The sequence below is a fragment of the Silurus meridionalis genome, chromosome 9, assembly GCF_014805685.1.
Source record: "Silurus meridionalis isolate SWU-2019-XX chromosome 9, ASM1480568v1, whole genome shotgun sequence".
Classification (NCBI taxonomy): domain Eukaryota; kingdom Metazoa; phylum Chordata; class Actinopteri; order Siluriformes; family Siluridae; genus Silurus; species Silurus meridionalis.
The window spans coordinates 12,057,822-12,083,750 of NC_060892.1; the positions used below are offsets into that span (position 1 = coordinate 12,057,822).

The 25,929-nt window shown below is 36.2% G+C and overlaps 2 protein-coding genes across 2 annotated transcripts; both read right to left on the reverse strand.

Annotated features, from left to right (window-relative positions):
- Positions 1–948: 948 nt before the first annotated feature.
- Positions 949–21,280, reverse strand: LOC124391675 (FERM domain-containing protein 5-like). Its single transcript, XM_046858409.1, has 14 exons — positions 20,815–21,280; positions 15,383–15,487; positions 14,976–15,018; positions 14,716–14,794; positions 13,467–13,564; positions 13,065–13,188; positions 12,747–12,834; positions 12,533–12,621; positions 12,382–12,445; positions 11,519–11,610; positions 10,062–10,136; positions 8,804–8,872; positions 8,568–8,674; positions 949–2,670 (listed from the first exon to the last, which is right to left on the reverse strand). The coding sequence occupies exons 1-14, from the start codon at positions 20,914–20,916 to the stop codon at positions 2,102–2,104; spliced, it is 1,704 nt and encodes a 567-aa protein (XP_046714365.1). The 5' UTR covers positions 20,917–21,280; the 3' UTR covers positions 949–2,101.
- An 833-nt stretch (positions 21,281–22,113) lies between these two features.
- tmed3 (transmembrane p24 trafficking protein 3) lies at positions 22,114–25,551 on the reverse strand. The gene is made up of 3 exons (XM_046857734.1): positions 25,310–25,551; positions 23,358–23,603; positions 22,114–23,131 (listed from the first exon to the last, which is right to left on the reverse strand). The coding sequence occupies exons 1-3, from the start codon at positions 25,451–25,453 to the stop codon at positions 22,907–22,909; spliced, it is 615 nt and encodes a 204-aa protein (XP_046713690.1). The 5' UTR covers positions 25,454–25,551; the 3' UTR covers positions 22,114–22,906.
- Positions 25,552–25,929: the final 378 nt, after the last annotated feature.

The window sequence follows — 25,929 nt, forward strand, 5'->3', positions numbered from 1 at the left end:
GTCGTCTTTCACTATTGTAACCCATCCTTCCTTCTCAAAGTTCATCATGTTGCATGTTCTCAGATGCTTTTCTGTTTAACCTGGTTAAAAAAGCATGTTAATTTGAGGTACCATAGCCTTACTTTGGCTAGATTTTTTTGCACTATTTTAATATGAATATATGTTTAAAGATTGTCGTGTGCAAAAACTCAAGAAGGACAGCACTTTCTCTCCATTCTGATGTTTGTTGTGAATATTAACACAAAATTTTGACCTCTTGAACTATGATGCTACTGATCCATATGGCAATATAGCACTGTACCAATTGCAGATAAATAAACAGATCAGCAGTTGTAAAGGTGATTCTATTAATGTGGCTGGCGAGTATACATATGCAAAACTGTGTTGAAATGTTTCCATAACTATAATAATTGCCTGATGTAGTAATCGAGATGTGTTTTAGAACATGAGGAAAAATGCTGCTACATATTTCATTAAAAATTATAGTCAAATCTGGAAAAAATGTCCCGCTTAATTTCAGCACCATTCTTAGACAAATTACGAACACACTTGGTGTGACACTTTACTTCATTCATTGATACAGTTCCATTGTCTGTTATTTTGTAAATACATATATATTTCAATAAACCAATAAATATTGCTCCAATAGGCTCAGCAATGTTCTAAACATGGAAGTATTATTTTCCTTTGACAAGGACGACTTTGACTTGCAATATGCATCACTCTACAAAAAAACAAACTATAAAAGGTTGAAATAAAATGTCAAATGGTGCATAATTAAGGCAAGAGGGAAATCATGTCATATAGATTTTTGTATGAACCATTCCTTAAAAAAGATAAAGCCTCTACATCACATATATTGATTCTTTGTCATTACCCTCAACAGAGAATATTGATATTAACGGCACATCACTGAAGAGCAAAATATTAATCACATTGAACAATATCTTTTGGGTTCGCAAATCCATTTACCAGTTTACCTCATGTCAGAATATCCCTGCACATCTTATTATCCATGTGTTATCCAGCATAAATAAATAATAATAAAAAAAAAAATCGGAGTCTGCAGTATTCGGTCACTTGTCACACAGTAAATGTATAATGGTGATGAGAGAAAAAAAACGAACACAAAATTATGGGTATATGGAACAGGATAAGACAGTGAAATTGAAAAAAGTATGAAAAGATGTTTTGTCAGTCCATTTGATATCTAACTATTGTGAAAACCACAAGTATTTAATGTAGGTGATTACAAAATTGGTTCGGTAAGGAATAAAACACTTTTAAACATGATATTATAGGAAAATAATCGACAATTGGATGGTATCATGCAGCACAGCATGAATTGGACTTACTATTGATTATTTTTTATAGCATCATGTCTAGAAGTGTGTTATTCCTCTTACAGTATACCACAGTGATTTGCCAACAATTTTGAATTCATTAATGAATAACAAATGTGTTTTGTCTGTTTCCAGTTACATTAAATGTTATGAAACATCTGCAAGACAAGTAATTTTCCGCATAGCAGCTATAAAAATCATTCCCTCAACAGACTTGCAAGCCTCCTTTTATAAAGTCAAATGAACATCTTCTAAAAAGAAAGCTTCACCGTCTAACTTTTTTTGTTAAGATACGGTGTGATTTTTATTTCATTATTAATAGCCTTAGAGTATGTAGATCGTTCGCCATACAAGTCCCTGTGAATAAGTTGTTTCTATAGAAATTACAACATAGTAGACTGAGTGCATTAATATAAACCTAGCATTTTAAATTATAGCCAGCATTATTGTCAGAGCTGCTTTAATAGAAAATTAATCTACACTTTCTGAACAATCAGAATTAAGAAGTCAACAGCACTGTGGTCTAATTGCTAACATTTTCTACTTAGACCAAGGTAACACTAATGGGTAAAATTTTACAATAACGAGAAACAAAACATGTACACAGTCTTCGTGGCATGGCACTGGGGATGTCTGTGGCTTTGGCCTGGGTTTGATTTTTTTTAAAGTTCTACAGTAAGTACATGATGCCATAATAGAATACTGATAGAAAATGGAGAAGCCTGTCACACATTCCCAGTCTCTCATTTCTTCATGAGCTAGCCTCCCATCCAGCGCAGCTTGTAGGCTAGCCAGCGTCTCAGCGGGCAAAAATATTCATTGTGGAATTGTTGAAACTCAGCTGTTTGTCGAATGTCCCTCAGAAAGGCCACATCGAGTTCAGACTCTGTCAGAGCAATGAGAAGCAGGAGGAGAGCCAGGAGCAAAGTGAGGGTGACCAAGAAGAGCCGTGCCAAGCTTCCAATCACCTTACTTACTTGCTTTACCTCCATGCTTCCAGTAGGTGTCTGGATCTTTCCCAGGTGATACACTCTTCCTGTAAACTTAGCAACCACCAACCTCCCACTTTTTGGAATGCCTGCCTCAGTTTTTTTTTCCTCTTGGACACTGGGAGGGCTGTTGATGTGCTGACACAAGGCTTGATCCAGGGAACAGTTGCTGGAGACAGGTGTGGGTAAGACACTGTCAGTGGGCTTATACAATTCCTCTGAAAACTCTGATGCCCCATTTTTACCCTCACCACAACTGCTATGAGACCTCAGTAAATCACCATGACCAATGGACCGCAGTGGGGTGGAGTGGCCACTGTCACGTAAAGACTCCAGACCTGGAAATGAACAAACAGTAAACAAGGTTTATTTTGCTTCTGAAATATTACTGAATTCTGTTCATTTCCAATATATAGAGATACTTAATCCATTATTCAAAATAAACAAATCATGTGTTCTAAACAAATACAAATAAATATAAGAGGCAACCTATATATTTATTTTTGGTTTAATGAAGGTTTGTCAGAAGTTTTTATATCCGGACCCAAATGAGTAGACAGAATGAATACCTATTTTAATTTAATGCACATAGCCATCATTAATTCATCATATTGCTTGGTCAGGGTTGTGATGTTTAAAAAAAATGTTGACCATATTCACGTTTGTGTAAAAGTCCGATTCATTAACAAATATTTGGAGCACTTGACAGATATAAAAACAGATATGTATTTTACGTAAAAAATATGGTGTCATAGGAATAATCACCATTTGTGATTAAATTAATACATGCATTCTGTCAAACTTCATTGAAACTAGGCCTGATTTTTCCCATATTTAAAAATTTATCAAAACGCCCCTATTTCAAATGGATGGAATGTGTGTTGTAAAGATGACACAGCCATGTAGCTGTGATTTTTAAACCATTGTGACCAGCTGAAATTCAGTGTAAATCTATAATAAATAATTCAGTTGTGTTGTTTTATTGATTATATTTGATCTATTAGAACATGATTTTAAATATAATATTTATGATACTGTTCACATATTTATTTTCATATCAACATTATCCAACTATTTCTATATTAGGCTGATTAGTTAAATATGTGCAGTTACATTTGCCTATTTATTGTAGTTATATATAAATATAAGGAACACCCAGGTTATGCTTCATGGATCCTGCATTCAGAACCACAGCAGTAACATATTGTCATGTCACAGCAATCAACCAACTGCAACTCCCAGCAGATATCGCAGCAGTCAAATATGGCTGCCGTGGTCTATATACCCATTCACTCTAGAGTGAATCACCTGTGCTCAATTAAACACACACACACAAACTTTCAAATAGAGACTCTTATTTATTCCCAAGCTGATTAAGTGTATGCTTAGTTATACTAAGTGCTTAGTTTATTTGCATTAGATTTTGATCTGGACTTGTTTTGTTTCTCATTTGTTTGTTTCCCCTAAGCTAAGTATATTTCATCAATCATGTAGTTTTTTTGGATCCTATTTTTGATATTGACCTTGAATCTACCTATGATTTTGGATTTGTCAGCTCATATTTTATTAAAAAGACAGAATTTCCTGCACTTGCATCAATGTGCACCTTTATTATGTGAAATAAAATGATAACTGTTCGAAACATTCTCAGCCTGAATGTATTTTATATATTATGCAAATTAAACAAAAAAAGACTTAATTCATTTAACTGCACCTTTACAAGTGGTAACTCAACAAATTCATTAGAAAATGAAAAAAATGTGTTAAAAGTTTGCTAAATCAGTTAAGTCAGATCAGATACAGTTTAATGTATAGAACCTGACTGGCAGTTAAAGGTCAAATCTTCAGTGGTAATAGGTGAATTGTCTTTGTTTGTATTGTATACAGCGCTGGTTGTTTTGAATTGAGTATTTAGTTAAGATCACTAAGATCCTGTTGTCTGCTTAAATAGTGCTGTTAAACACATTTAAGCAGTATAAAAGGAATTTACAATGTCATATACCACAGCCAAGCCAATATTCAGTATAACTGGATGACTGTGATACTGACTTTATATAAAAGCACTATTAACAAGCAATGAATATCAAGAATCTGATATTTCAAACATAATCTCTGTTTACATTTATGGCATTTATCTCTAACAGAAATTTTTTAAATATTTTATTCCATCCCAGCCTGTAATAAATGTATTAATTGTTTAATTGTATTAATCTATGAGTTTATTACATTAGTCTTTTTTATTATTATTATTATTTTTAGAACTAACAATTGTACAACGTGCATTGTATGTGTTGCCATTAATTGCATAATCTGATTTGTGTGTTAACCAACCGCCTGTCTAGCTTTATATATGTCTAGCCTGTCTAGGTTTATATATATAAACCTTACCAAATAGTTTTATAATGTCATATGTTTTGGTCTGAGAATGTCAAGGGAGTCTTAAATTTAAAGTGTTGGATTGCCCCACTGAAACTGGTGATTATGGTATTAACCACTCCAACTCAGGGTCATGTGCATATAGTAGTGTTCTGGGAATCAAGATAAAGAAACAAATTCTTATTCCACAAATAGCACCATAACATGGCTAGTATAGCGACTATTAGCCAACTGGACAATACAGTACTATATGAATCCAAACAAAGAAGCAGTGGTCTCAATTATCAACAAGTAGCAAAGACAGCAGTGCACTGAATTATGAGGAAATAAGAATGTATGCTTAATATAGTCACTAGTAATAGCAGTTGTGACCAGACATTATTGCACAAAATGTGACGCACAGACGGAATAAACATGTTAAGGTGAGCAGCGATGCTAGTGAGCGGCTATGTTGGATAACCCGGCTATACAACAGCGATGCTAGTGGGCTAACCTGGCTATATAACAGGTACAACATCCACAGTTAAAAAGCACGCTAAATATCGGTAACATTCTGTAGCCAACATCAAGATCACAATAGTGGTGTCTTTTTACACTCTGTGCTATTATCTACAGCGGAGTACACTTACATATTTACAAACTTTATCCTGCTCGCTAATACAGCATCAGTGATAATGCGACTGCACTCTACCTGCGCAGATGGCAAGGCGCTGTGCATAGGCAGCTATGCTATATTCGCGCTTCCCACTTACGCTTAAAGGGAGAGAATTCAAAACAGCCACCCCCATATTTGAGCAGCAAATGGGTAATTTGGGGAATTCAGAGAAGTGTTGTTTAGTACCCTCTAGAGCAGGTAAATGAATCAGGCGGGCAACTGGTCTGAGGTATGCCTTGCCGTCAACTTCAGCAGTCTGCACACGTCCATCACTAAGAGGAAAGGTCTTCCAAACTTTGCCTATGGGCCCCTGAGCTCTTGGGAGTTGCAGATTCACAATCAGTCTACTTCCAGAATCGATAAACACTTTATACCACTTTTGACGGGTCTGAATTGTTGGGAAGTAGTTTCGGGTGAAATTCATCCAGAATTGGTCAGCAATGCTCTGATAGTGACGCCACCTCCGCTGCCCCATTTCTCCTGAAGCATAGGCCACCTGAGGGAATCCTCCCACTCCATCCTGCCGCCAAATAAGGAGAAGTTTAGGTGTGACTGGGTCGATTTCAGCAACGTTGGTGAAGGCATATCCTTGTGGTTTTGAATTAAGGATCCCCTCTACTTCCAGTAGAACCATGGACACGCTCTGCCACTGCTTAACTACCTACAGCTACCTGGAGAGCATACTTTAGGACCTCACATTCCCAGATCCCATTTAAAGATAAGGCCCCAGCACTTCTCATTACGACTTTCTATTTTGACCAGGTATGGGCTGAAGCAGTCGATGCCTGTTGAGTCAAAGGGTGGACAGAGCAGTTAAAGGTGTTATGCTGGCATGGCATTGACTGCTGCCTCTTAGATAGATGTCACTGTCCAGGTTAAGCGCCAAATATGTCAAAGCCACACATACCCTTACAGAGGCATCACAGAACACATGAAGAGAACATCATGGAGGCTGGTAAGTAACAGCAAGTAACTGATACCCTACTGAGATGTGCAAGTTCACTCTCCCAGTTGGTCCAGGCAGTCTGAAGGTTTGCCATTAGATCTGGGTCATCATAGTATCTCTTTTTAGCCCACAGCTGTGGGATGATCACTTTCGCTCTGGTGGTAAATTGTAGTATGAATCCCTATGGATAATACTGGGATGCCAGAACCAGATAGGCAGCTCTCATGGTCTGTGCTATGTGATCATTGGTCCGATATTGGTAGCCGAGAGTGTCAGCTGCACAGTTGCACGTGATGCAGGCTCCATCGGGTCATTACAGTTTTGCTTTAGCCACCGCTCTGTGGCAGAGGACCATGCTTTAGATGGAAGATAAGCCATCACTACTGGATGACTGCTGGCCCACTGTCTGAGGATAAATCCTTCTTCTGCTAACATGCTGTGTAACTTTCACTGTCTGATTGGATGCAGAGACCATAGGGAAGCTGGTCAAGCAATGATCCACGTAGAAGCTATGATGCACTCTATTGCAAACCTAGATATTTGGCTTCAAATTTGTGTGCATGATGCTGCAGGGCAAAGATCGCACAGCATTGGGCTGTTTGTTGTGCTAAAGATGTCTAAAGGAACATTTGAACACTAAACGGAACTTATTGTTACGGCACACCAGGTGATGAGGCAAGTACCATGCATCTGTCGGCTGTGTTTCTTCCCTCTTATCAAGTTTGACTACATATCATGCCTCAATAAGTTGAGCACTCTCTCCTGAGCAGATTGAGGCCTTCTCTGGGTCCTTCTGGAGTCTTCTTTCCAAGCTTCTTAGATTTGCAAAGACGTATTGCTGGACCCTTTAAGTTTAGGTGTACCCAGTTTCCATTGAAGACGGATGGAGTAACATTTTACTCAGTCTACAGTGACTTGCTAAGTTTTGGTCTCAAGCAGATACATTACCTCCGTGTCTTGCCTAGACCGGTCAACCAGTTTCTCATTGCAGAAAGGCAGCACATCAAGCTGCCATAATCTTTCTATATTCCTGTAGAGCAGTGGTCCCCAATCTTTTTTGTGCCACGGACCGGTTTAATGTCGGACAATATTTTCATGGACCATTTTGATGCATCTCCTCGCTCCTCCTATGGCACCTCTACTGCAGGCTGCAAGAAAGGGACTGGCTGGTGATGACTGTAGTCAAGAAGATAATGCTCTAGATGTTTGGGTGTGCGGCGCTGAATTGAGGTTCTGTCTGACATTTCAGCATGAGAAAGTTAGGCTACCTGCTCCTCTGATGGCATCACTGCGGTAGTCATTGAATTCGGCTCGAAGGACCACTGTTGGGCTTGCCCACTGGAACTGGTAATTATGGTATAGGCCTCTGCAGAACACTGGTAAGTGAGTTGGAGTCATCAGAGTTTGGCCATTTATTGCACAAGAATAACACTATACACAGGGTCATGTGCATGAGGTAGTTTTTTGGGAATCAGGATAAAGAAACAAATTCTTATTACACAAATAACACCAGAAAATGACAGGTAGAGCACGAATATTAGCCAACTGCTACAATGCAGTACTATATTAATCCAAACAAAGAAGCATCGGTCTTAAGTATCAACGAGTAGCAAAGAATATTAATACAGTAATAGCACTATTAGTGATAGCAGTTGTTACCAGATATTATTGCACAAAATGTAACACAAAGATGGAATGAACATGTAAACATGTTTGGGCAGCCATATTAGCGGGTTGTGGCAAGTGGGATGACATAAAAATTGCACTGCACAAGTGCCTGGACAATGCATCTCTCTTTTTATAAATAAAAACCATTGAACAGACAATAATTGCTCTGTACTGCACTGTACTGCATCTACCCATCTTTGACATGGTTTCTTCTTGAAAAAACCTTGAATGTATTGCTGCTGTGCTTTGTCCACTTTCTATTTTTTTTCCACAAAATTCTGTCTAAAAATCAACAACCTTCTAACGTAATCATCAATATTACACAAATAGTATATTGAATAGCCATACTTTCATCTGAATAAAGACAAAATCTTACAAAACAAAAATGTTAAGCTGTTCTTGGATATTGCAAACCTAAAAATTAATAAATAAGACTACCACGCAAAAAACGTTACAACAAACAAACAGGTATTTACAGTTCTACATCTTAAAATTCCAAATTTCAGAACACTTACATTATTAAAACCCCACATTTTAGCGTTTACCACATTACTGTTCTTACAAACACAAGAAAGTGCGTGTGTGTTTACCCTCCATTATAGACATATGGACTGCTCTTCTGCATGTTCGAGGAACGCTACTCTGTCGAGGGCCATGAGCAATAGAAGGACAACTCCTACTAGGCACCATCCCAGCCCTGAGGAACACAAGCAGTGTGTCAAACTGTCACTTATTAAAATCAATTCCTAAGGACAGAGTATTAGACATTTAAATGGAACTTTAGCAAATACACAACAAACTAAGCAAGCTTTAACTATGAACCTACCGATGGATTTCTGGTGGCTCTCGTCTGATTTTGGCACTTTGCTCCATCACTTCTTTAGCCACCTTTCCGCTGTGAAAGAATAAAACACAAATCAAATTTTCTAATTTAACATCAGTTTAATATCAGTAGTAATTCAAATATTTGCACATATATCAGTATGTCATAACAATAGGAAGAAAAGTCTATCATAGTGTGTGCGAGTGGAGGGTGGAGCCGGACGGAACAAGCAGTATGAAACACCTGCAGCTGACAAGACTAATCCGTGGGCTCTGGTTCAGTCCGGCGACACCAATAAAAAGAAAAACAGAAGGAGATGAAAACACCAAGCAGAGAGGAGCGGAGGGATGTGAATAAAGGAGCTCTGCTTGGAACCAGTGGGATTTGTTATAGTGGTGCCAAAACCTTGTGCTGGAAGAGAAGTATGACACCAGGGAGAGTTTGCCGCAGAAGGTGCAGGACGAGACCAAGGAGGAGGTCTGCAGCCACTGCAGCCAACACCCGAGTCCTGTTTGGCGAGATGAGACCAGTGGTAAAAACAGGCACTCCATTGTCTGTTGTGCTTCTACAGGGCGGTATCCCCATGTACAGGCAGCTTCTCTCCCTCTCTCTCATTGCCCTTCTCCATCGACCTTCACCACCCACCCACCCACCCGCTCCTCTGAATTTAAGAGCACTTTCCACCACCTTTTGCCGCTCATGCCAAGGGTGAGTCAGCTCAGGCCGGACGGTTCCTTGGCCTGAGTCGGGCATTGGGGGTATGGAGCCAGATGGAACGAGCGGTTAAAAACACCTGCAACTGATGAGACTAATCAGTGCACTCTGTTTTAGTCCAGTGATGCCAATAAAGAGGAGAGAGACACCAGCCTTGGGGAGATCGCCACCAAGCATAGAAGAGTGGAAGGGTCGCCGAAAAGTGACTGAGCATGAGCGGGCACCAGTGAAAGGCGTGCTGGCCAGCGAGTGCACTCGGGCAGACACCAGGGAAAGGGCCAGTCCGCAAGGAAAACTCGGGCGAGCGCTAAAGAGTAAAAGCTTGCAGATCCGCGAGTGGGCGCCAGCAGACGTCAAGCTGGAAAGGCGTCCCAAACCGAGAGACTGTGGGTGAAAATTTAAATTAATGAAAGAGCTCTGCTTGGTGAACTTTTGCCTGTCTCTCTTTCTTCCAGCACGGAACCAGTAGGATTTGTTAAAGACAGGTAATATCATTTCATAGGAAATGGAGTGATATTAAGCCGTGAAACAGGTCTAAAATGGATACCTGTATCTGAAACGACTCCCTTTAAAGAAGAGATTACTGCTTGACACTGTCCGTACTTGACTGGATTTCTCAAACCTTTAAGAAGACAAAGATAGATACAGTTTAGTTCAAATTAACATTTATCATTATTACTTATCATCAATTGTGGTTAGTCCTAAAGTAAATGGACATAATTGTCATTTGTTACTTCACCACTCCTGGTAGAAAAGAGGAGTAAAACCGAATGCTATTTACAGGTGTATTTACATAAACATAGTTATTCAGAATATAACCAAAGTATGTGAACACCTTACAAACACACAATGGTATAAAATGTCTTTATATGCTGTGGCATTATTTCTTTACTGGAACTCTAGGTCAGTGGGGACAAAAGGTCAGGAGTTCAAGCTATGGCATTGCTAAGCTACTAGTGTTACATGGTTAACCATGCACTTTGACCCAAGCTTCTAGGATATAGAAAGAAAATGATTTTCTTGTATTGTAATGTTTATAAGACAAACAAAGGCTTCATTGAAAAGGGCCCAAACCTGTTTCACCATGACAATACGTCTTTGTACAAAGAATAGTAAATAAAGACTTGGTTTCCCAAGGTTGATGTGAAAGAACAAGAGAGGCCTCCTCAGAGCTCTGACCTCAACCCCACTGAACACTTTTGTAACCTTTGTTTAAAAGGCTTACTAATCCATGCACACAAGAATGTATCCTTGTGATTTTCACCATCTGAAGTTCTAGCATTCTGCAGGTGCTTTCAAACTGTGGCGACTACTAGAATCTGGTACATATTATTTTGACTGATTGACTTATGACCATTTGCAAAGTTAATCTGTTTAATTTTATTTAAAGTTGTTTCCTCCTGATGTCCTTTTTATTCAGATTTTACTCACCTGTGTGTTTTAAATTATTAAAGGCATTATAAAACAAAACAAAATCCTATTACTTTATTTATGACTTGTAAGAAATGTGGAAAAAGTGTATGTCCAGTAATATGTAGTCAGAAGCACATGCAAATTGTAAAGCAAAAATGTTTTTAAAATAATTAACCATAATATTTCTACATAAAAATACTACACAAAAAAGTTACAAACTAAATAAAGCCAGTAAACCAAATATCCATACAAATAGTGTAAAGTTTGTGCAGTTTGAAATTGAGATATATTTGGACGAGCATCTTGAAGAATTTTTTCACTGATTTTGGCTGCTGCACATGCCTCTTTCTTTGACTTAATCTTTACTGACATACAGACATTTTTCTGTGACATTTTATGTTTAGGTAACAAAAAGTAAGTTTTGGAAACTAATAGTGAAGAATCAATAAATATCTATAAAATAAAAAATAGGGTGCATGAGACTTTTGCACAGTCCTGTATTTTAGCCTTATTCTTGTTGTGTAGTATTAAGTGTTAAGTGTAATAGACTTAATTCATGGCTTTGGAGAGGCATGCTCCGTGGTGACTCACTGGTAGAAAGCTTGATTCTCCACTCCACACTTCCACAGGTGCTTACAGGCTTCAGGCGTTGGTGCAAAGTAGGTCAGGATGATATTGTGATCCTAAATGAGGGAAAAAGGTAGCAGATCAAAACATGAATAGGAATGCACCATTCCAATTTTGGACTGAAACGGTGGATATTGTAGCAGATGTGACAATTCTGACTCTTCTGATTTTCTAATGCACTCTATAAGTATATTTTTATTATATTTAAGTATATTTTTATTATATTTATTTATATGTATTTTTATAGTATATTCTTTTCCTGGAGGAAATATCTCCTTAAAAAGGTTTCAGCCATCAGATCTCTCATGCATTGCAAAACTGACTTAGTCTAACTAACTCTACTCTGCTACTATTACAATTGTGAAAATAGAAGAAGTGGGCTTAGAACAAGTCTATATGTGTGTTGGACAGTTGCATTTATACATTTTACTGATTAAACCAGCAATCTTGATCAACTATTATTTGTCCTCAGTTTAGTTGGAATTAACACCTGCAGCCACACCATGACCCTTAGTAGATAAGATTAGACAACTTGATATGATATGCTATATGAAAAATATTTTGAATCCAGAAAAACAGGAGTTCAATTTGTTCTGTACACCTGGAGGGCTCGTATATTTTTGTGATTTCCACATTCAAATAACTACTAAAACTAAAAATATGCTTAAGTTAGTTGTTTTTGAGCAGGGAGATTGTAAACTTGTGCCACATTCTCCCCCCAGGACTATAGTTGGGCATCCTTCCCACTTAAAACATTTAATTGAAATTCACCTTTATGAAAATTATGTATGAAATCTACATGATATTATTATTTCATATATACTTACTTCCTGTTGGTTTGCATAAATGTGGAAGGTCTTTCCTTCAAACTTCATTTTGGTGACCTCATTCCTGTTGATGAACAGCGGACTGTTATCTACAGTGACACACACACACACCAATCATGTAAATGCACTATGACAGTTTTCTCCAACTGACCATTTGAGGAAGTGAACTCGCCGATTCCCCTGTAGCACCACAAAGCCAGATGGAGTGAAACCCAAAAACGCAGCATTTCCTGATACATCCTGCATCAAAGGAAACAAAGGACAAATAAACTATAAACAGAAACTAAATAAAGAAAAACTAAAAGTTAAAGATGTCGGTATGTTTCAAACTGCAAAATTTTAAATACAATGTAAATGATATTGACCTTACAAGGGTGTGGATCAACCCCATACATCTCCAAAGTCTGGGCCTTCCTTAAAAAATTCAACTCAGAGGTCTCAGGGGTCTGTCCTCTGTTGAAAAAGATGTATACATGTTCACTCACACATCAAATGTAGTGCATAATGAAAAAGACACATTTTAAGTGACTAGAAAACCCTGAAAAGATCCTAATAGCACTGCTTTAGCTAGTCTCCCAAGATCCATCTCTAGTCTTTTATTTTATGAACACCATTCTATTAATGAACAGGGCTTATCAAGAGACAAATATAGAGCTTAATTATAACCATAATTACGTTCTTACATTAGCTCGGTTTTGTGAACTTCAGCAATGCGACGTTCAAGGCGTTCAGAGTGCTTGGGGAAAAACTGGAATTTGGAGCTGTAGCCTTCTGGGTGCTTCTCTGGAGTATAGTCTCCAGTTTCAGCTAGATGAGAAAGCAAAGATTAAGAAAAATCTCCAATAAATAAATATTATGCCACAATAATGTTAAAATAGGCAGCCATTTAAGATCATGACATCATTCAAACACAAAAGTGTAATTCACGTATATATCCATAAAATCAAACCAAGTGAATATATGTAAACACATACACTCAGTGAAGTTATTCTTTCATACCAAAGTTTGTTATGAAATGTATTTTAGTAACAGAAGCATGTCATCACATTACACCAATGTTTTAACATGTCCCCAGAAGTCATTACCTTGTAGTATATGAGCAGCCAGTAGGGCAGCATCAGAACTCTTGCATAGCAGTCGGCCATGGTACAAATCTCTCTTAATCTGCAAAAAGACCAAATATCTGAAAACAACATCAATAAAAACATTGTTAGATCAGTTTAGGGCACATATTGTACTTTTGGTCCCAAATATAATAGAAATGTTACATTCAACTGAAATTAAAATTATGATTTATTCTATCATCTGGAAACAACTTTACATTTAGGGTTACATTAGTATTATTTTCAGTATTATTTAACACAAGTTAACAGGAAACACAAACAAACCATGAAGTGCATCATTTTTAAATTATTAATTGATTTTTATGGTGGTTTTAATAAGCTAAATATGTCAAATAATCACTGCAATATCCAATGTTTACAGTATAGATGAGTAAACTTTAAATAGTATAATTTCAATATTTGCGCCTGGAGACTGGAGTTCATCTGAATTTTCGCCCATTTAGGTGAATTTTGATCAGCTTGAATAAATTGTTAATGTAGCTGCATTTGTTTAACTTTTAAACAGATTTCAATTTGTACATGTTAAAATTTGTTACATTTTATTAACGCTAACATTCATGTTTTGCAAATGTTTATACCACAGAGCAGTTGAATACTCTAAAGTGATTGGACAAAAGGTATTTTCTATCATTTTAATTATAGAATTAATTAATATTATACTACAACTTAAACCACAGTTTTATATTAGCATACTTGTTCTGTGTGTATACTATTGCAATTAATTATTTACACATCTGCTATAACTTAAGTGATAAAGTAAAAGGTTTTCTACAACCTTAAATGCAACTATAAATAGTTAAAAGGGTTAAATAAATTAAAAAAAATATTTAGAAAGATATTGGTATATGCTGTGGTATTAGAGAAATAAAACCCCTGCAGGCTGTGCTGCTAATTTTTAAATCATTACGTCGCTTCACACAACCTTGTCCCTGATTATTTTCTCATAATAGAACACCCAAAGAGTTTAAGGCAAGCATAATGTAGAGAAGCACCATTATGATCATTAATACGAGAAGAGTATATAAAATATATAAAATACGGATAGAATATTGATGATAATGATAATGTTGATGATAATATTATAAATTAGTGATGGTGATTATAATAATAGTTATTGTTTTTATTATTTTTGTCATTGTTATTATTGGTGGTGGTGATTTTATGATGTCATTATTACTATTATTATTTAGGTCACAGTGGACTGAAGCACCTGGTAATCTCCTCTTTGAGAGCAGCAGGATCAGGGGGATAGAACTTCACCCGTAAACACATAATGAATGGTGGTTGTGCTGAAACATACAAAAAGTAAAACTGAATAACAGAGTTATATCTATATAGAGTTTCTTAAGAATCTGATTTTGCAGAACAATTATCACAGAATGACATATTGTCTTTCACAGTTCTACAAAGCCACAGTACATATGAGGAAGTCAATTTAGAAATTATAGTTCACTGAAAAGTCAAACTTACATCTCATTTGTTTGGTAATCGGCTTGTTTAACTCTAGCCAATGCTGAAATGACAACGTTAAATCATAACAGTTATTTTGAGTAAATAAATGCAGAGAACAATTGTTGCTATGTCATTGAACAATGCTTGAAGTTTATGTTTGTTCCTATGTAAAATATATTTCAAGCAATCTGAAAAATAAAGCTATAAATATAACAGAAAATGTTTTAACTAAGAATAAAAGGAAAAAAAAAAAAAGCTCTGTCCAGAATGCATTTCCTTCTCTTGATGTCTTATAAAAAATAGACTATTTAGCTAGGCTAAAAATGTAAGTAATTACAGTAATCATAGACAAGAATGCAATTTAGATTTATTACAAATGTTGTGAAGTTTTTAACAAAAACATAACTTCTTTAAATGTAACTTACCCTCTGTTTCTCTGGGTCGACATATCTGATGCCAAAGTAGTCTTTCTCTAACAGGCTCAAATGATGGCAAATCTGCTCAAAAAGCCATCGACCCTTTGCGTCCCTCTGTAACACGAACAAAATAAGACGTGTAAATATAAAGAAAAAAATGTATCTTTCACATTACTGCTCAAAATTAACATGAAGATGGTTTCCACGGTTTATTAATGTAATAAAATTCTGAGGTTTTTTTTTACTTCTCCTTTGACACGTTGGTCTATTTTCACTTTGGTTAATGGGTTGCTACATTACCCAACGGACTACTATAACAGCAGTGGGATTTAGCCCTAACTTCATCTCTATCGAATGAGAGCAATGCAGTGGCATTTTAGTCCTTTAGCTCTCTCACCTCTGTCAGCTGTTCACTCAGACCACCTTCCAAAATTTTATCCTAATACCACTATCCACAGCCGGATGATTATCATCTCCTAGAACACATTAACTAGCTGAGGCAAGTCTCAGTGTCAGTTAAGTCGAAAAGCTGCCAGACATTCAAAAGATCTAAAATTAGTATTGCTTGGCTGAATTTTTTATTAATGTGATGCCGCACATTGATGGATAATTCTCTATGAGAAAAGGAGCTTTTTTGTTTATAGGAGCTAACACCTAAATCTGACTAAATGTCCCATTCATTATATCAGTAAAGTAGACAATTGCTAACTTCTCATAAAGTTTACAACATCCAAAAAATGTACACTAGAATTACATGGCACATGACAAATATTTCATTATAAACATATCGTGTTACATATTCTTTTACAGAATCACTTCATCCTGATCCATATTGTGGTGGACCACAAACCAGCAACAATGGACAAGACAAGAAAGAATACCTCAGCACACAAACACACACACACACACACACACACACACACACTGCGAGGCAGTATAAATGAGCAAATCCACTAAGTAACTTGATTTAAAAAGAAAATATTAACCACTATACTTTTCTTTAATCTCATCTTTTTTTTTCTCTACATTAATTTACTAATGCATTTTCACCCACATACCACAATGTTCCCCCTGGGACTCTGAGACTCTGAGACATTCGGTACATTTTCACTAAACTATTCAATCTCACATTTGCATTCGGTTGTTATATAAAAGGGTTTAACAGCAAAAATATGGAATGAGTATTGCAGAAAAATATATCATGTTTATACTTATACTCTGCTGTGAATTTTCCTAAACTATGTAGACTATAAAACCAACACTACTTTTCATAGAGCATACCAATTGAAAGTTAGCTGTATGTTCCCTTTGTCCTTTTAATGCATGTGGTCATTCGAGGCAGCTGGAGTATATACAGTATGTAAAAGAACCTTGAGTGTACATTTGATGAAGGACATTTGTCCGAAATGTCCTATTTCTCTGGAGACTTTGTGTGCTTTGCTTAATTTTATGCTAAATCAGCCAAATGTCTCTACAATCAGATTCTTGTGTATTATTAGCATTATAGGAGTGGATATGTACAATGCTGTTTTAACTCCTTCCGATTTTTTTTTTATAAAAAGGGAACATTGTTTTTTTAAATACAGTATTAGTCACTGTGACTTTTGGCATCGTCATATCGTGGGTGTGAGGAGTAATAAAAGGTCAAAATTGTGTGTGTTGTCTTGTGTTGAATCACAATAATATGCTGTATAACCGTTTACTGTTATTTAAAATGTAAATGACAACATTACTGTGTTCAGCGTGTACATGTGTGTTTGTGTGTGTGGTGTGTCTGGGTTTGTGTGTGTGGGTGTATGTACAAGAGGGTGACAGAGATTGATATCCTTTCTATCAGTGTGGCAGGCAGGAGCCACATGCAGTCAGCAATGTTTCAAAAGAAAAAGTGTCACATTACACTAATAAGCGTTTTATGTCTAGCTGCACCTCTCTGACCTCCTCAATGGCTTAATGAGGACAGGACAGTGCTTGAGGGAATGAAGAGCAGAGAGGAGGGGAAAGGAGAGGAGAACAGAGGACAGACCTCCCTCTCTGCTCGACACACTCATGTTTTCTCCATCAAATCGCTCTTTCCTCAGCGTTAGGAAGCTTTAGTCTTCATGTCTAGATGACTTTTTATTGTCAGAACAAAAGCAGGAGCAGCTGGAGACTGATGATGGAATCTGTCTGTTGCCATGGAGACCACAAGCTCACCTTGGATTCCAAGGACAGTGGAATGTCGTGGTTGGAGAATGGTATTCCCAACTGCATTAAATGTATGATGTCACTAACAAGCACAAGCACTTAAACTGATTTATGTCACACATATGTACACAACAGAGGCGTAAAACCTTCTTTAATTATCAGTGAAAGAAAAATTCCACTTGGTTAAGCAGTGTTTACCTGATCCTGAAAAATGTTGGTAGTACACCATTTTTCTGTCTTTAATTATTATATCAATTAACCTAAATGTAAGTAAAGCATCGCTTTGAAAGTACACAACATTCAGATGTAGGCATCTGTGAGCTCATGTATAAAGATAAGAGCAGATAGGACCTAGCTGTGTGTGTTATGCCGCCCTGTGACGCAGCATGAGCAGCAGTCATTTGGTTTGTTTTCATATGATATTACAATAACATTAAAACTGTTATACTTGAATACAAAGACACAAAGAGCAAAAAAGAACATACACAAAAAAGGGACGAAGATAATGCAATTTTTTTGTTTTAATAGACAAGATATTTTAAGTGAAATGGAAATAAACAGTCCAACACAATATAATAATGACTTAATAATAATGACTGGTCTAAGTGACACTTCACCTCTCTGAAATGGTCATAGGGTTTGGTTTTGGTTGATTTTTTGAAAAGAGATTCATTTAAATAGCTCTAATAATAAGTATTATTCCATGCAATTAACATATATTCACCAGCTAATAAAGACGAACATCTACACATCTGGTTATTTGTGCAATTATCCAATCAGCCAATCATGTGGCTGCAAAGCAATGCATAAAATAATGCAACTACAGGCCACATGAACTGTCTCAGTTAGTTTGTGCCTATTGTAGTCTGCAGCTTCCGATTCCTGTTCTTGGCTGACAGGTGTGGAACATGATATGGTCATTTACTCTTGTAGCCAATATGCCAATAAGAGTGTATTCCAAAATGCTTTTCTACTCGCCGTATCTTTAAAGCATAGTGATGGGAATTCAGCCTCTTTTTAGTAAGCCAGATCATTTGGCTCAGGAATAAGTGCTTTAGCGCAATGTATTTATACTAAACTGTATGGTTTCCAGATAATCAAAATATGAATGCTATGTGGATGTGCTTGTGACCATTCACGAGCACATTGGTTGCATGCATATACAAATCAACACAGTGCATGGAGTGCATGGTGCTGAGCAGTGTGGTGAACAGGTAATGCATTTTTCATGTCTTGTATTAATAAAAAAATTATAATAATAAACTCCTATTGTTTACTTAAAAGGAGCTAGCCCACAAATGACATCACTAGTGAAGAGCAGTTATTTGAGCAGCTCAAACCAGCCAAACAAGGTGTTTTTACCCACATAACTGGATGTTTTTTGTTTTTTGCACCATTCTGTGCAAGGCTGTTGTGCATGAAAATCCCAGAAACTTAGCAGCTTCTAATATACTCTAACTAGCAGATCTGACACCACAGTCCATGCCACAAAGTCACTTTGATGCCATCATTTTCCTATTCTGATGTTTGATGTGAACATTAAAAGCTTACTGCTTAACCTGTATCTGTATGATTTCATGCAACTGACTAATTAAATAAATGCATTAGTTAGCACGGGTGTTCCTAATAAAGTGATTAATTCATGTGAACAAAGTAAGATTTATGTAATCATCCATACAAAGTAATCATCCATACAAAGTATACAATCAGCTTTAATATTTTGCCATATTGTTTTGTATGCTAGCCAAAGCAGAAAATTTGGAGTGTACTCATTCTACTTAAAATACTTAAACATCCCTAAGAAATGACGATGTGAAATGTGATATCAATAATCCCTTTACCTCTTCCCCAAAGACAAACTCTCCACACACATTAGATTATTTGCTCTTCACACTCAATAAACAGTTAATTTATCTAATAGTATTGATACAGGATTATATGACTAAAAACGATGTTATTCAGCTCAAAGTTTCATGAATTACTACATTGCTGATGCTTGGATTTTAAAGGAAATGTCTGCTTGTATTTATGTGCTGCTCTCTACGTTGAGCATGCTTTTGGCAAAAAAAAAAAAAAAAGACCAGAATATGCTAACACACAAGTCACAAATTCTTTACATTGGCTACTGCTCATTAACTGTAGTAAAAAATATATATTTTTTTTTATATAAAATAAAACCACCATGTTAAAATTTCTTGCTGTTCGTCCTTTTGCATCAAATTCTGCATCAGATTGCAACAGTATTTTGGAAGTCTCCCAAACCAAATAATAAATATTAATCAACATTGAGTCTTTGCTTATGAATATTCATAGATAGTGGACAGTTTCAAGAAAAATGAAGAGACAAGAACAGGCACACTACAATAATATATTAAAAATAAGACAAGAACCCATATACAGCCATGCTGTTTAATGCAAAAAACAAAAACAAAAATATTGCACATTTAAAGGGCATTGGAACTATATTATTGGTCCCGTTACACATTTGAAGGACCACCATCACCCTGTTTACAAAATTCCAGATGTTTGAGATTTGTCTCCCTTAAAAAGACAGACGTAAGGGTTTGTCAATCATACACTTTATCCATAGCATATTTACGTATCCAAATAATGGCTTCATATTCAGTGTCTCAATACCATAGTTCTACTTTTAGCAAGGGGTAAAGTGATCAGAGAACTAAAATGGCTTGATTTTTACCTCCTGTTTAATTCCATAGTAACACCTTTTATCAACATGAGTTGCACGACTGCAATTGTGAACTAAAACTCACACTCAGCTGTGACACTCAAAGCTGGAGGGAAGAGTGGAAATAAAAATCTAGCTTGGCGTGAATGCTTTGTTCATTTTTTTGATAGATGCCAGATCCCAAGTGTGTGTGTGTGTGTGTGTGTGTGTGTGTGTGTGTGTGTGTGTGTGTGTGTGTGTGTGCGTGTCTGTGTGTGGAAAGAAATCTCAGTCTAATGCTGCATGCGTCGAAGCAGATATGATCTTCAAGAACTTTAAATACAAGCTTTGCGCTTGTCTGACCACACCTCAAGCAAAGCACCCAAAAGGGTTATTCCCATCACCACAATGTGTGCACAAGACAGACAGGCTGACAGACAGAAAATACCGCGTGCGTTTGCACCGCTTTACAAACGGTCCCCCTGCACGCGCACAAAAGCACCAAATTTTGCATCGTTGATGCGCAGCATCAGCAAACAGCCCAGCGGCGTGGAAAACACGTGTGGCGTCATGAAAACATGTCGAAACTGACCTGTACCGTGCAGGTGTATTCCGTGTCGTCCAGCAGCCGGACGGTGCAGTTGATTTCTCTATCCAGACTCCGAACACTGCCGCTCAACACTCGACTTAACATCCTGCCCGGTCACTGGATGCTGGCGCAAACATTAAGCTGGACGCAACATGTCAGTGTTTAGGGATCAGTATCGCCTCTGTTTGGTCAACCTGCTGCGTGACACAAAGCGTTTGGAGTAGCCGCGATGTGACGCCGATGGATGCGTTGATGGCTGCACATACAGGACACACTGAAACGCAGCCTGGTTCATATTTATTTCAAACGGGTAATTCCTTGAGACTGATTGAGACTATAGATATAATACGCACATGAAAAAAAGCTATGCATGAAAATACGGCTAACTGATTAGGATTCGTGGACCCCCCCAAAAAAAATCGTTTAATGATGGTGCAGGGCAAAGTGTTCCTCCGTCTGCTTCGCAGCGCTCTTCAGTGTGCGTCATGCATTACAAACGATTTCATAGGCTCGCTGTTTAGTGACTCATTCCTTCAGAGCATGGCTGGTAGCTCTGTGTGTGTGTGTGTGTATATATATATATATATATATATATATATATATATATATATATATATATATATATATATATATATATATATATATATATATACGCGTATATATGTGTGTGGGTGTGTGAATGTGTGTAATAATCCACACAAGATCCTTCCAGTATTGAATCCTTAGTAATCAAGCAATGCAATTTGTAAAAGCACCAACAAAAACAACAAATAATATCCCATTCTTATAACAAGGCTGCTTAACCCTGACAGACAACACAACTCTGTGAATATTCTTCAGTGTATTTTTACTCGGGGCTCTCTGGTTTTCTCCCACTTCCCAAAAACAAGCCAGTAAAGGGGGAGGGGGACAGGGGTCTTGAGGGACGGGACTCCCTGGAAAACCCAGGAACACCCTGGAATAATGGTTATTGAAAATGAAAGAAATGTATTATAATTGCAAACACAACATAATTAATAGTTAACAATACAATAAGTGGTGTAAAGATGTCACACAACACCAGTGTGTATTATTTTTAAAAAACATGTCCTGCTTGTGATTAATTATTTACATAAATGGTGTTCCTGTAATCCTACTGTAAAAGAACAGACATGATAGTTAGATTACACTTGCAGTATATAGTTTACATGCAGTAACTGCACAATAGGTAGAGACACAATATAAAAAAATAAAATGTGAATGTGACACATGTAACAATATTTGCGGTCCATAATGCACTTCAGAGTCATGAGGAAGCAACAGTATGTAATATATTATTTTATTTTAACAGTTTAAAGTCACATCCTGAGTGTTGACACTTAATTGTTAAAGGTGAGATGAATAAAAAAAAATAACAATTTATAGAAATTTCAGAAACCTATTCTTTGGTTTCCATTACATCATTTGGAAAACAGTTCATTCAAAATATCAGCAAAAAAATGTAAGAGAACAGAGAAAGACACAGCACCCAAAAATACCTCATAAATCCTACACTGCAAAACATCTTTCTCTCAAATCTAGGATTTCCTATTATAAAAATACAATAAATGATTACAAATACATAGATATTAAATCTATTTCTACATTCATTCAAACTAAATTTAAAACTTAAAAATCTCTGATTCTATTTATACATAGATTTTTTTTTTATAAACAGCAAAATAGGCTCCGAACAGACAATACTAATACGAGATAAAAAAGTCTTTATATTAAAAAAATGTAGTTTACTGTAATTTTTTTATCAAAATGTAATGTATATCCACTCGCTGCCATTTTATGCAATGCAATTTGACCTTATATCTATTACCATTAAGGTACAAAATTAAGCATTATCGAATAATCCCTCCATATGACTATATTAAAAAGAAAACAATAGATTTATCTTTTCGTAAATAAAAACATGAGGCCAGTACCTAATATAATTTTTGTATATGCTCATGGAAATACAGTATTTCCTTTACAGTGCCATTGCTTGTATTCTAATCTTTAGATTTAGAGTAGATCATGATAACACTCTTTAATGTGGCTGGATTGTTAGAAAGTGGTCACAAGATGACTATATGCTGTTCATTTTCTTCTCCCTGAAAAAGCTCTTGAGCATAAGAACTTGTCCAATCCCGACCACACATATAATGAAAGTTTCTCCGATGGACCAATAAAAAATTCGCCCATTTAGCTCCTCTGCTCTAATGCGGTCCTGAGCTTCTCGAAGACGGTACCTCGTCTGAGTGTCTGAGACTACTTTCAGAATTTCGTGGATGGATATGCAGGTTGACTCCATCTGTAAATTTATGATGATTTAATTCAGAGATTTAATGCATTACTTATAAAGTAAAATTAAATGTACTTTAAATAAAGCATTAACAGTGCAATGCAAAAAGGTGTGTTAACAATGACAATAGTAAAGCATCTGCACATAAGATGCTAACCCCAGTAAGTATGTATGAGTTTGTGTGTGTATGTGTGTGTGTGTGTGTGTGTGTGTGTGTGTGTGTGCACATTTGTACCTGTGTAAGCGATGTTGCCTTGCTCATACCAGGCAGTAGTCGATCAGCATCGCCCGCTCTGAAGTCTAAATACACAGTTTTATGGGAGAAGGTTGAAAACTCATTGCTGAAGCAAACCTTGTAAACACCCTTCATAGTTGTAGTATGGGTGAGACTGTCATATTGCTTCTTGTGTTCTGTGTACAAGGCATTATTCAATGGATCGCTCACAAAACAGTCAACATCATAGTTGCCTCCAGCAATAACCTGCAATGCAAAATTGATAAAAACATAGTCAATATTTGTTACAATACAAAGTTTTTCCACTATAAAAAAAAAAAACCCGTGGTTGTTCCTATGTACATTTTTCGTTCGGGATCATTCCATAAAGTTTTAGTAATTTTCTATTTTTGCTAAGAATGTACTGGGAAATTAAAAAAGAAGGACCCAGCATTCTTCTACATTTTAATATCTTATTGTGGGTTTTTCACAACTCCAAGCTGAAATTTCATAAATTATTCATAAAATTGTCTCATGCTGAAGTTTACCAAAAAAAGCAAAAAAGCAACTTTTTTCTAGGAATCTGACATTTTTTCATGGCCCCAAAATGGACATTCACCAAATGAATTTTGTAAACCGTACAGTTTTTAATTGGCCTTAGAGCAGAACGCTTACCACAAAAGGTACTACATTTAGTGTTTATACAGTGCATCTGGAAAGTATTAACAGCGCTTCACTTTTTCTGCTACAGCTTTATTCCAAAATAGATTAAATTCTTTATTTTCCTCAACATTATGCAAACAATACCCCATAATGACAACGTTAAAGAAGTGTTTTTGAAATCTTTGCGAATAAAAAAAAAAGAAATCACATGCACATAAGTATTTACAGCCTTAGTTCAATACTTTGTTAAAGCACCTTTTGCACCAAATACAGCCTCAAGTCTTTTTGAGTTTGATGCTACAAGCTTGGCACAACTATTTTGGGGGAGTTTCTCCCATCCTTCTTTGCAGAACATCTCAAGCTCCAAGCCTTTGTACATTGCTGCATACATTTTTCCCTCAATCCTGACTCATCTCCCACTTTCTGCTGCTGAAAAACATCCCCACAGCATGATCCTGCCACCACCATTCATCCCTGTAGGGGTGTTATTGGCCAGGTGATGAGCGGTGCCTGGTTTCGTCTTGACTAAGGCCCTTCTCCCTGATCACTCAGGTAGATCACAGCAAATGTAGAAGAGTTTGTATCTTCAAACTAAAATTCTGGAAACTTTTCTCAAACGGTCTCTATCACTGTCTGATAACAGAAAGCTTGCCAGAAAAGTACTATATTTTGTAAACACAAACTAACCTTCCATCTACATCCGCATAACATCATGCTCTTATGGGAAGTGCTTAGTATTTGTAACTAACATAACTGTATAGTGAGCCCTGTTAGATAAACATTCACATTAAAAAAATTACAACATGCAGGAATATTTCAGCAGGGAAGGATCAGTAACTATTCTGTATGTGGTTGTGTACTCTGCAAAGCCAGTAATAATCGCCTACAATTCATTTAAACTTTATTCATTTTTATTTCAATATAAAATTCATTCATTTTTATATTATATTATTGCAATGCATTGCATATTATGTTATATTACATGTAATATTATTAAATATTATTATATTATTATTAGATAGATAGATAGATAGATAGATAGATAGATAGATAGATAGATAGATAGATAGATATAGGCAGTAAATTATTTCTAAGTATCTGCGTTGATTTGTCAATTTTTGTAAATGATCAGAGAGTCACTTTGCAAGAAATTATTACATTTACACATTGGACAAGTTTTACTTAAAAAAAAAATAATAAAAAAAAAAATATATATATATATATATATATATATATATATATATATATATATATATATATATATATAAATTTATAAATGACGGACATTGTAGAAAAGTGGATCATCTTACTTGATAATCGATATGAAACGTGACTCCTTCTTCTAATTCCTCGTAAAAACATTGTTTCTCGTTATCAGGCAGTTCAAAAGTAAGTTCAGTGCCACTAATAAGAGCTAAATACAACGACAAAATGAACAACTCGACTCCAAGCATAGTTCCTGATTATCTTTATGTTTTCCAGCAAACGCAGTTACAACTATGTACAGTTGGGGTTTATACAAATTGGTCAATGGGAATCAACTCTGACGTGGCACACACAGATTTCCGGGTTGTGTACACAGGTTTTCAAATTAAAGCTATACTCGTTATAAGACGCGCAGTCTGGAATTACAAACAACAGAAAAAAGCGACGCAAAAATGGATTAGAGGTGTGCGTTCAGATTTTTTATTATTAATTAAGAGTTAAAACATTTACTGTTATTCTGTATAATAAAAACAATGAGGCTAACTGTGTAATGGAAATGTTTTAGTTTTTAGCTTTGGAATCCAGAAATCTTTGTGTTAATGCCATTTATTTTTGTTACTGTGAAAAAAGTAAAATAACCGCAACTGGGCTTTTATTTTGGCAGGTTGTCTAAAGTAAGGGTTGAAACCGGAAAAACAGAACAGTTTCGGTCATATAAGATTAA